Genomic DNA, 13,148 nt, shown 5'->3' with positions numbered 1-13,148 from the left:
AAGATTGTTGTTTGTTACCTTGCTATTTGTGAAGAAACAAACACCAATGTATGAATCATAGCATCACCCAAGAGTTTAAATAGAAGTACATAGCCAATAAGGAAAAGGGAAATTTGGCCATTTGAGTACAATACTGAGAAACACTATTTCTTTAGATACAACAATCAAATGAGTTGTAGATTGTTGGCATTATAACTTAGAAGTATGTCATACTATACATAATGGCCATACAATCATCTATTATATAATTAGAATACAAACCAACTCTCTCAACATTATTATTATTATTATAATAATAGTGATAATATAATAATAATTTATTATTATTATTAATTTCACCAAACACCACTAGGAATCTTGCTATTTTTTTAAATTATGAAAATAATAACAACGGTAAAATAGAACAGGCCACGTGGCATACATCTATCTATCTGGGCCTACTCGCATTGGATCCAGGCCCAGGATACGCAGGCCCACCCTTAATAGCACCACCACCGCCAGCCACTTGATGGAACCCACCAGAACTGTACACGTGTCCCTGATGCATCATAATTCCACCAGCACCATAACTACCACTCTCGTAGGCACTGTTGGTAGCATTGGAAGCAAGAGGCGCGTCCTTGTCACGCGCCGCCACGGTCTTCTCTCCTTCCATTTCTCTAAAGCGCTGCAGATAGACCTTCAGAGGCTCTACGTAGTCTTCGAAGCCCAGAGTCGTCATCGCCCACAGAAGATCGTCGCCGTTGATCGTCTTTCGCTTCTCGCGCTGGCACTTGTCGGAGGCTTCGCCTGTGATGAAGCTGATAAACTCTGACACGCACTCCTGCACTGTCTCCTTCGCGTCCTTAGAGATCTTCGCGTTCGCTGGAAGCGCCTTCTTCATAATGCGACTAACGTTCGCGATCGGCAGAAACCGGTCCTGCTCCCGTGGCGACATCTCGCTGCCCTTGCCGGCGTTGTGCGTGCCGCCGGAGTCGTTGTCGGAGTCCGCCATCAATGAACAGCGAGGTTCGAAGAATCGCTGAGAAAAGATGAAATGAATCACGAAATCAGTGTAGGAAAATATCAGAGTTCACCGTGGACGAGTTCGCCGACTCAATTTGAATCTCTTTGACTCGCTCCACGAGAATCTGAAGTACTTATCGCTGTTCCGTGTATGAAATTCAGTCTTTCAGTGCGGTTTTCTTCGGAGTTTGAAGGTCAATTGGACATGGATTTGAACTGTGACTCCGAACCACAAATGGCTTTGACTCTATTTCACGTGAAATTGAATTGCTGTTCTCAGCAGAAACTTATTCAGAGTGCTTGGTGCGGTTTACCTCGAACTTTCAAACTCGTTCCGGAATGAACGAAGAGTTGAAAATCCTGAGTCAAGAATCGATTTGAGTTGGTTGTTCTGCGTGGAAGTGAGGCACTGTTTGTACTAGAAGCTCCTATGGAACTGAGATTTCATGAATTTTCCTTCAAAAATTCAAATTCGATTCGGAATGAATGAGAAGTTACAAATCCGAGACACGAAGCGGTTCTGCGTCAAATTGAAGCGCTGTTGAAACGAAAATTTCAAGAAATGAAATCACTGAATCGTATAATTTTGTGTGGAAGTCTAAGTGGGTGTATTGGTAGAGATGAATACGGTGGCCGGCGGAGGGTGACGGCGCCTCCGGCGGGTTGGGGAAAGGTAAAACGGAACGGAAGTGTTTGTTTGGGAGGTAATGAGCAGGGTCCGTTGGATCAGAAGGGTTAATAACGCTCTATCTCGAGAACACGTGGCACACCGTAGACCGTTGTTAGTCGATAAGTGTGAGTTCACATGGATGAATTGGAACCCTTGGATTCGATGAGTGCTCCATGATCTGGACCGTTGTTTTGGTATCAGGCACGTGCTCCCTTCTGACTTGGACTGTTATTCAAATTTCAAAATCTTTTTTAATTTTTACTAGCAAAAACTGATTATGCCGACGTGTATTTAGATTTTTATAATTTCATTATTTCTATTAATAATTAATTTAAAATTAAAAAATATAATTTGAAAATAGATATAATTTTTAAAAATAATTAAAAAATTATATAATTGTTATTTTCAAAAGAAGAAATTATTTAATTATTTTAAATTAAAGAAAACTTCTTCCATTATTTATTTTATTAAATAAATAAATTATTTTTATTTATTAAATCAAATTAAAAGATATTAAAAAAAGTTAAAAGAAGTTATCATCCCGTGTATTTCTATAATGATAATATATACATATATATTAAGATTACACATTTTAATATTTTTTAATTTTATTTTTCTTAATTAAAAATTTACTTTATATAAATTTTATTTAAATTTTTGGAAATTTTTATATTTGTTAATTATGATTCTAATGAATTAGTATATTAGTGTGCAGATATAAGAATAATTTAAAAAATATATAGTTAATAATTTAAAAGTCAAGCTTGGAATTTTAGTTAGATTTTGGATTTTAATTCAAATTTATTATTCATAACTACACAATAATATTGTAATCTTTTTAATATACAATTTTTTATTTATTTATAATAAATAAAAAATGAATATATAAATATATGATGATTGTAATTAGAAGTCGATACATATACAAAGTTTTTTTTTAAATTTTAATATTTTATTTTGAAAGAAAACTGAAAATAATAAATTGAAAAAAAAAATAGATTAAGAAGAATCGTTAGAAATATTTTTGTTTGAAGGTAAAGTTTGTAAAACTATATATTTTTTTATAACTCCTAAAGATGATCTTTTATGTGTGTGTATATATAATGCTTAAGATATTGAATGATTAATTATTATTGAAAATTATAAAATTAAAATGTATAATCAAAGTTTGAATTATTTTAAAATGTTAATATCTAATATACTGTTGTTTAAAAAATATAAGAAAATGTTTTCTTACTTAAACTAAATGAAATGAATTGTCAGCAAATTTTAATGGAAAATACTAAATAATATGAAATGAATTTCGTGAAATTTATAAAAAAATGTTGAAAAATCCCTTTTAAAATATGTTTTCCTCTTCACTCCTATATCCATCATTTCTCGATTGATTAGTGATTTGCCATATTGTTTATTAAATCACAACATTGCTGGATTTTACATCGTACTTGAAAAGTTTAAATTAAACTAAATACATGAAAAATAACAAGGTTATATATATATATATATATATATATATATATATTAAATGAGAGTAAATGTTGAAAGGAAAAAGCTATCCCCATGTGACACATCAACCCCACTTGCATGAATTGTTTTTAATATAAATATATATATTAATTTTATGTGTAAAGTTATTGTCTTTGATGAGAAAATATTTGATAATTTTTATGATATTTATTTAAAGTTAGTGGTTGTGGTTCTTCCAGAGTGAAGACTTAGAATTTGAATGTGTCTCTACACAGTGTTTGGTTTGCTTAGTAGAATGAGAGTTGATTCTTGTTAGGTTTTATACTCACTTCTTCCATCAAATTTGAATAAAATATTTGTATAGAAAGTCAACTAATTAAAAAGAATTATGTAATATAAAAATGAAAATATCTATTGCATGGCTACAGTGATGGCAATTAGTTGAGAATCTTTCCTCTTCCATTGGTTGCATTCATTTTGACTTGGAAACTTCTCTTAATACCATTCCTTTCCTTTCAACTTCTTCACAAAAATCAAAATTCATTCATTTCATCTTTTGCTCTTCCTTTCCATCCAATCTTACAAATTAAACACTTTTTCTTCATTTTCTACATATACTTCAAAATTTAAGTTCAAACTTTTATATTAAATAATACATTTAATTATTTTTTCCCAACATTAAAGGTAAAAAATAATTTTTATTCATCGAATTTTAAAAGTTTAATGTCGCTCTAATTTTTTTTAAAATAATTTAATTTGGTCAATTTAATGTGATCTCAACTTTTTAAAAATAATTAAATATTATAGTATTAATTTATGGTAACAACACATATATTTCAATATGTATTAGTAGGGTTGTTGAAATAAATATGTTTTAATAACAACAATGTAATAAAAAGAATTATATTGAATTATTTTGAAAAAAAAATTAAGAGCATATTAAACTTTTTAAAAATATTAAAATTAAATTGATTTTTTATTCTTAATACAAAGAAAAGAGACTATTGTAATGTAAATTGAAAGTAATGTTTTGATTTTTTTTTATATAAATTTTGTGCATCATTCATTCACACGTGATTTCGTTTTATATAAATTTATTTATGATTTCATTGATAGTAAATTTATCTAGAGTATTGATATAATTTTTTAGTTTATTAGAGTATTTTTACCACTTAAAGATAGAATAACATTTTAAAAATATTAGTAATTTATTCATAGATCTTAACATGTTTTATCATTTATTTATAATGTTATATGATTTTAATGAAAATATGTAGATAATATAAAATTTATCATTTAAATATAAATTTTTATCATATAATTAAAATCATTATTTTTCGTAATAATCTTTTTAAAAACTATATTTGGAATTTTTTTAATTAATTAATTAGATTAGATATTTTATACTGAGAATATACCAACTTTAAATTATCTATTTACTTCTGCATATTCATGTCAAGATTCAATTATCCATTAAAAGTACAAAACTTTCAAGTTTTACTTTCATCTATGGTATCTAAACATCATAATTATTTAGTTTTAATTTTTTTCTTAACTTTTAATTACAAAAATGAGGTCATTAGTATCTTTATCGATTTTCTTATGTTAACTATTTGATAACATGAGAACTAAAGTGTTTGCTTGACACGTGATAAATTTGCTTAAGTGTACTTTTGACTTTGATCCTTTATGGTTGTAATATCAAAGAAACTAAACATCAATATTATTAGACAATATATTATTTATTTTGTCATCTAAAGTCATAATTTATGACACCTTAATAAAAATTATTAAACTTTAAAATTCTCTATACCCAATCTTCTCTTCATAACAAATAAAAGTTTGTGATATTTTTATTTTAGGAAAAAGTTTGTGAAATAATTAGCTGATATTTGATTATACATTGTAAACTTTTTAGGCTATTGGATCAATATAGGTTATAGTTAGTCATGAATAAAAAAAATTACTTTGTTATTGATACTTAATAGGTCTACTTATTATTCAATCACTAAATAATCTATCATAATATAATATAATACATATTTTTATTTTTTTAAAATATTTTATGTTATAGGTAACACTAATTATAATTGAATCGTCACGTTTAGACGAATATACTTTTAGTTATAAATAGTTACATCTTAATTATCAATTATAACTTTTAGTTTAGTGATAAGTGTTGAATCTAACTATTGTTGTTAAAGTCAACGTCACTACTAGTTTAGACAATTATTCACAAAAAGATTATTGCGAGTTGCACAATTATCCTTTGATGTAAGTTAAGTGGGCCGAGTCACACTCGAAAAGTTCGATTTCTAATGAAAGAATTGGCGATAAATAATATTTCAAAAGATGATGTCAATTATCTCTTCACAGAGATCAAGTGGATGAAATCATAATTGAATTTTGACTGAGTATCAAATATTTTCTTTTGAACTGATAAATACTTGATGAAAATTTTATATTTTTATTTGATTCTTAATTATATTTTAGATTTCATGTAAGTGGTCAGAAGAAAAATTTGGCACTAACACTAAAACAATGATGTTTATGTGCATCTTTGGTTCTTGTTGATGTATGAGGAATTAAAGGTTGTTGTAGTTGTAATGGATGATAAAAGATATTTTATTTGATGATAGAATAGGATATTAGTGAAGAATGGTGAAAGTAAAGGGCAAGTTGGTAGAGGTAAGAGTAGGACCATTTTTCATTATTTTGGAATCTTCATAACACCACTTTCTGCTTTTACTTCTAAACAAAATATCTTCTATACAATTTCACAAAAATACACTCTTTTTCACAATAACTTTATACAGTTTTTTTATACCTAAAAAAGAAAAATATACAGTAAATTTATTACTATACTACAAAAGATGGAAAATTCTATAAATAATATAGATACCAATTTAAATATCATTTAAAAACCTTAGTCGCTAATTAAATACCAATTTAAAAATTATTTAACAATAATAAAAACTAATTTAAAAACCAAAAAATTATTTACTTTCTAAAATATTTTTAATTTAGTTACTATAACAACTAATTAATTTCTATTTCTAAAATTGGTTTCTATTTCATTATTTCATGATTTTCTTGTATAAATATTTAATGTTAAGCTCAAACTTTTTGAAAAGAGCTCACTTTAATTTTTTGTTAAAATTTTGGTGTTATCTCTTTATTTAAAATATATTAATTTTTTTAATATATCTTTTACTAAATGTACTATATATTTTTTTGGCTTAGATTTAATGTAAGCTATTGACCGTAAAAAATGTTTGATGCAAGTTGAGATATATGGAAGAAACAGTGTTTCATAATTTACATAGAATATTCTTTTAAATGATGGGTTCTGATATTAAATGAGCAGTTATTCTATATTTATTTATTTATTATTATAAATATTAATATTTTATCACTGTTTCATATCTTTTATATATTGTGGAAAGTTTTAGCTCTTTGGTACAATTTTCTTTTTCATGTTTTTCCTTCTCTTCTTATTTCTTCTTTTCATCTTCTTAATCTTTTCTAGATTCTCTCGTTTCTTCCTATTTTTCTCCCAATTTATCATCCAATTTCTCATATTTTTTAATTTTAAGAATACAACAAAATATAAAGTAATTATATCTTATTAAAATTACATATAGAATAATTTAAATTTTACTCTAAAATCTTTTTACTTTTAAGTTCTTTACTACAATTGTTAATATTATTTTACTTTTCACTTATATCATCTTTTGAGAAATAGTATTCTATCAATCAGTGCAATTTTTAATTAATATTTTGAAGATTTTCATTACATTCTTAAAAGTTTGGTACGTAATACATTTTTTATTAGTATTGCTTGGGATGCTATCAATTATGGATGGAGAAGAACTACTTTTGATTTTGATTATAAATTTTGTAATATTTTTGTTTTATGATAGTTGAGTTGAATTTGATTGAGGTTGTGCTTTTATTCATTTCCTTCATAACAATATTAGTTATGACATAAAATCTATGTTTTATTGCTGTTATTTAGTGCATTTTAAACCAGTAAATTTATTGCATTGATTGATATAACTATGATTTACTCGCATGCATTTGTACATTTGTAAATTCGTTATAATTCTTAATAAATTATTCTTCTTGTATTGTTATTTTAAATCCAAATTATTTGGATTGTAACTAAATTTATATCTTGTAAAAACATCTAGTTTTGTTTTTTTTTATAGATTCAAATTCAAATAATTGAATGGAATATAAATCCATATTTTATATAAGAAAATAGTTTAGATATTTATAAGTTAGTTTGATATCAATTTTTAAAATCGTATATTTTCTTAGTTTGAATCTTAATATAAAATATTTTAAAGTGAAGGATAAATGTTTATTGGACACCAAACATGATTTAACAGAATAATAGTTAATATGAATATATGATTTGATAAAAAAAATATAAAACAACGATATCTAGTGTAAAATGTCCTTATATGAAACTCACATGTATAGACACTATTTATTTAAATAAATATTAATTAAAAATATAAAAATATGGTTTGAAAAAATATATCCTTAATTATTAGCCATATGAAGATGAAAAAATAGATACTAATACAAGTATACATCTATAGGAAACATTTACTGAATACCAAAAACTTATTTGTTTTTAAAATTGTTAATTAATCGCATTTTATAAAATATGAAAAATTTTAACAAATTTTTATTGTAAAATCATTCTTAAAAATATATAATGTCTTAAAATTATTTTATATTTGAAACCAATTTTGAAAATATCAATTTTAAGATATATCAAACTAATTTATAAACATTAAAACTATTTTATTTTTCAAAACATGAATTTGGATTTAAAACTCAATCTAATTATTTAGGGTTGAATTTTAAAAAATCCAAACAATTTTTCTTCTAAAAAAATATTAATTTTACTTTTGTTATTTGCATTTAGATTAAATTTTAAAATATAAATATATCATGAATAGATGGTATTACAAGTCCTCATATGTGATTCTTGAAAAGCTAAAATAATTTTATTATATATATATATATATATATATATATATGTTTCATATCAATTCTAAGATTTTTAATTTTTTTTCAATTTATCTATTTATCTGAGTTGTTTAATTAGAATAAACTGCAACTTAAAAACAACTTTGTATATATATATCGTTTAATTATTATTATGAATTTATTACAATAATTTTTATTTTTTATAAATTGTATTAATCCATTAAATATCTAACCGCGCTTTTGTAATTTTTTTAAAAAAAGAATCAGCACAACGTCATTTTGTTATACTCTTTAATAAAAACAAAGTCATTTTCCGTAATTATTTTTACACTCTTTTCATACGTGGACTCAATTAATGAATCAATAAAAGGAAAAAAAAAACGATAAAATTTGTAAAAGATGATAGTTAAACAATAAAATGTGGCATAAAAACTTAGTAATAATAATAGTAAATCCCTAATAAGAAGATTTGGTGTTTGAGATCATTGTTACGAACCTCGTACTATCATAAAGTGGTGAAAAAAGAATGAAGAAAAGTAAGTTTGCATATAAGCAAGTTGAATGGTGGGAAGAGCACAACCATAAACATCATTAGAGCTCCTAAGTGGGTCACCGACTTTGGACCATTTTTTATATTTTTCTAATCTCCATCATGTGATCCATCACTTTTCTTTTTCTCTTTCGTTTTCTTAAAGCAACTTTTTTCTAATACCAAACATGTCACTACAACTTCCTTAAAAAAAAAAAAACAAACCAACTCACATGCCTACTATATATAGTCTCTTGTGGAGTGACTTATAGATCTTTTATATTCACCTCTAATTCTACACATCATCTATTTTCAAATGCTCAAAGTATAGGTCCATGAGATTTCAACTTATTTGGGTGGGTGGGCGTGCTTTTCCTTTTATCTTTATTCCTCGTATGCTTAAAAAAAAACTTTAAAATTCATATATTATAATAAGACATTTTACATTACTTTTTTAAGGAAAAAAAATATCTAGATTCTCAATTCATATCGATTACCAATTACATGTTTAGAGGTCGAAGTGTACTGAATTAGTTAAGAATCGATTAGAACCCTTAAAAACCAGTATAAGGTCGATAATACAATAATAAATTCATAATTGATATGATCACTTGAAGAGTAATCTTTGGGGTCTCAAAGGGTGTCTTTTGGAGTTTGTTAGCGGAATTTTTAGACCATTATTTTGTTGTCAACAAACAAAACAATATTTCACCTTTCATCCCCATATTCATGCATATTCATGCTAGGTTGTTTTTCTAGTATCCAAGGACCTCTCCAAACATTTCCAAAAGATGTTATGTCAATCACAATTTTCCAATAAATATATGGGGCACCTAGCCAAAAAGACTCAAGTGGCAATAAACACCAATACACTAACACACATGGCAAAAGAAGGATTTTCCTTTGGTCGTTTCTTAACCAGAACATTGACGTTTACGTGGGGCAATGTAAAACTTTTCTCACCACCAACCTTTTGTTACCCACTCTTCTCTAATCCAAACAAGGAATCACAAACAAATGACCCAACCAAAAACAGAAAACGACACTTCCACCCTCTAGCAAATCCTTTAGATTATGTAGGATTTGTGACAAAAGAACAATATGGCTCCATGATGAGCAGAAGAAGATCAAATCAAGAGGGAAGCTCTCTGATGGGAAACCAAAGAATCTAAACGTCAAATGGAAGAGGTCTTGAGAGCCCATGAAGAAATGTTAAAAGTTAATGTCGAGTTATAGCATATGCTACGACAACAAATAACTAGCCAGAGAAAGGTTGGTCGAATTTTTTTATAGTTTTTCCTGACACCCAACCTTTCTCTCAACACATTCTAGACAAGCCAATGTCACCAACTACATGTTGTCAAAGATCACATATTTTGCAGGGTATATGAATCGAAGAGCATTTCTAAGTTTTCTGACCTCAAATGATGATTTTTTGAAGATTGAATGTTGTCTGATATAAAATGTTTGCATAACCCTTTCAGGAATTGCATTGTAATGGTTTAGCAATATCCTAGATGGAATTATTCCTCCTTCCTGAAGTTTTCATAAAGGTTCCCTGATAAATTTACATTAAATGTTATGGAACCCCCAAAGGTTGCAGATCTCTTCGACATTCACCAAAGGGATAATGAGACCCCTTAAAGAATACCTCAATCATTTTTATGATACTACGGTGCATATCCACACTCCTGACAAAGAGATGTTCATGGATGCTTTCATCAAAAGGCTTTGAGCAAATCCTTTCAACAAATCATTAATTAGCAATCAAGATGAAAACATGCAAAGGTTTGAGTAAGAACATTGTCCCATATTGAAGTTGAAGAGGTCATGAGGAAGAAAAATGGTCAAAGAGATTCAACACAAAGTCTCAATAAAAACAGAGAAACCCTACAAGGGTTGGAAACCGAGAAAGGACGAGGTGATCCCGATTGGACGACATGTAGATAAGCGATATGACCCCTACATCACCTAAAGGAAAAACCACACATGTCCATCCTTATCTATACCTAGGAGAGACATATTGGCAGACAATGAAATAAGCATTAGGATCTAGTACCCACAACCGACGAAGATCCTCAGTCCAAATCAAATCGCGAAGAATGGTGTGAGTTTCATTGAGCTCATGGTCATGGCGTCGATGCTTGCTATGACTTGGTTGACCAATTAACAAGATTGTAAAACGAAGGACATTTACATCGATATGAAAATAAAGCAATAAGAAAGTGAAGATCCTCTCAAAGGGAAACATCCACAGATTGTCAGCCCACCAACAATGAGCATAAGAAACCAATATTAGGTAATTTTAACACCATCTCATGAGGATTTGCAGGAGGAGGGGGGACCATGTGAAAAACACCTTTTTGCCTCTTGCAATCTCCTTTTCCAAAATTGTTCTTGAGGATGTGGCACCCATGATAACGACCTAGTAGTCATATTAGTGGTGATGATGGGATGAAATGTGCATATGGTTTTGGTATTCAATTGATGTCATATTTTGTAACACATTTGTGGATTTGCAAGTCCTGAAGGATCAAATCAGGCCATTTGATGGAGTGTTGGTTGGTTTTTCGGGAGAACAAGTGGAAGTATAAGGATATGTAGTATCTTCACACAACATTCACTGACGGGGAATCAACAAGCATTATCATGATAAGGTACATTATAGTAAAAGATCCATTTTCCTACAACATTCTCCTTAGATGACATTCTTTTAACAAATTAGAGGTGGTTGTATTGATAGTGTACCTTAAATTCAGGTTCACATCATCAGACGAGAAAAAGATAACCTTGACAATGGATCAAAGAACAAATTAGAAATGTTACAAGAATAACATGCACACACATTGAACCACTTATTTGGTTGCTCACTCATCATATGTTAACTTGGATCTAAGTGGATTAAAGAACAACTCAGAAATGTTACAAGAATAACATGCACACACATCAAACCACTTATTTGGTTGCTCACTCATCAAATGTTAACTTGGATCTAGACCCACTAGTAATCTATGAAGATCGACGACCACAACTAGTGGAAGACATCAAAAAAATAGATGTTAGACAAGAACAAAAAGACAAATATCGATCAAGCATTGCTCAAATAGCTAGAGAACGAGCTAATAACCTTAGTAAAAGAAAATTTGATTGCCTTTGCTTGGAAAACCTATGAGATTCTTGGGATATATTACAATTTCCTTTGTCATTGTTTGGTTGTTGACTCGAGGGCGAAGCCAATGGTCCAGAGATGACAAAAGTTTGGAGAAGAGAAAGGCAAGTAATCAAGGAAGAAACCAACAAATTGTTAAAGGCTGACCACATTCGAGAAATCCAATGCCTAAAATAGTTAGTCAATATGGTGGTCGTCAAGAAAGCTAGCAAAAAATAACGAATGTGTGTGGACTTTACAAACTTGAATAGCACATGTCTCCAGGACTCTTACCCTCTGCACAACATCGATGAACTAGTGGATAATGCATCAATATGAGAGTTGCTCAGCTTTAGTGATGCCTATTTGAGTTATAACCATATCCACATGCATCTTTTAGATTAAAAAAATAGGGTTTATGGCAGAAGGACTCAACTATTATTATCATGTGATGTCATCCAAATTATAGAATGTTGGAACCACTTATCAACGACTGATGGACAAAATTCTCCAATCCATGTTGGGAAGAAATGTGGAGACACATGTAGATGACATGATGATAACTCCTACCTCCATAGTAAATCAAAAGTTTGATCTAGAAGAATTGTTTGCCACTATTACATGCTACCAAATCAAGCTTAATTTAGAAAAAAAAATGTTTTTGGAGTAAAGATAAGAAAGTTCTTAAGCTTTCTCCTCAGAAAGAGAAAGATAGAAGCAAATCTAGGAAAATGTGATGTCATCATCAATATGAGGAGTTTGAGCAATGGCAAATGCCTAACAAGAAAATTGGCAGCATTATCTTGGTGAACCATCTTTCAAAGTCAAACAGTTTTTTACCTTCAAATTAATTTGCACAAACCTAGACATGATTGAACAAGTACAAGAATGTGACAAGAACACGAGAGAAGCTTTGAAACGAAGGATCAAATTGAAGCATAAGACCAAGGTTTTTCTAAGAAATTTTAAAGTATCTGACCTAGTTCTACGAATGACACAACCACACCATATCGAGAACAAGTTATCCCCTAAATGGATTAATCTGTATAAGATTAAATAAGTTCTTAGAAAAGACACATATAAATTGGAAGCTCTGTATAACATCTTAAGTCTTTATTTTTATTTTAGTTAAAATGCACACACTTGAAAAGAAGAATTTTCCTCTTCTAAGTTTTTTAATTAGAATATCAACTAATTAAAAAAATATATATGTTTTTAAAGTAATCATTGGTCTTAATAAACTTTCTTATATTATTATTATTATTATTATTATTATTATTATTAATAATAATGATTGAACGTTGGTACAAAACATTATTTGT

General features: G+C 28.5%; 1 protein-coding gene across 1 annotated transcript; it reads right to left on the bottom strand.

Moving 5' to 3' along the window:
• Positions 1–97: 97 nt before the first annotated feature.
• LOC137831354 (nuclear transcription factor Y subunit B-3) lies at positions 98–2,014 on the bottom strand. The gene has a single exon (XM_068638995.2). The coding sequence runs from the start codon at positions 992–994 to the stop codon at positions 428–430; it is 567 nt and encodes a 188-aa protein (XP_068495096.1). The 5' UTR covers positions 995–2,014; the 3' UTR covers positions 98–427.
• Between the last annotated feature and the right edge of the window lie 11,134 nt (positions 2,015–13,148).

The sequence above is a fragment of the Phaseolus vulgaris genome, chromosome 6, assembly GCF_051622355.1.
Source record: "Phaseolus vulgaris cultivar YP4 chromosome 6, ASM5162235v1, whole genome shotgun sequence".
NCBI lineage: Eukaryota > Viridiplantae > Streptophyta > Magnoliopsida > Fabales > Fabaceae > Phaseolus > Phaseolus vulgaris.
This window is presented reverse-complemented; position numbering and strand designations above follow the sequence as displayed.

Excerpts from the sequence above, each read along its gene's own strand:
- LOC137831354 (XM_068638995.2), bottom strand. The coding sequence starts at position 994 with ATGGCGGACTCCGACAACGACTCCGGCGGCACGCACAACGCCGGCAAG.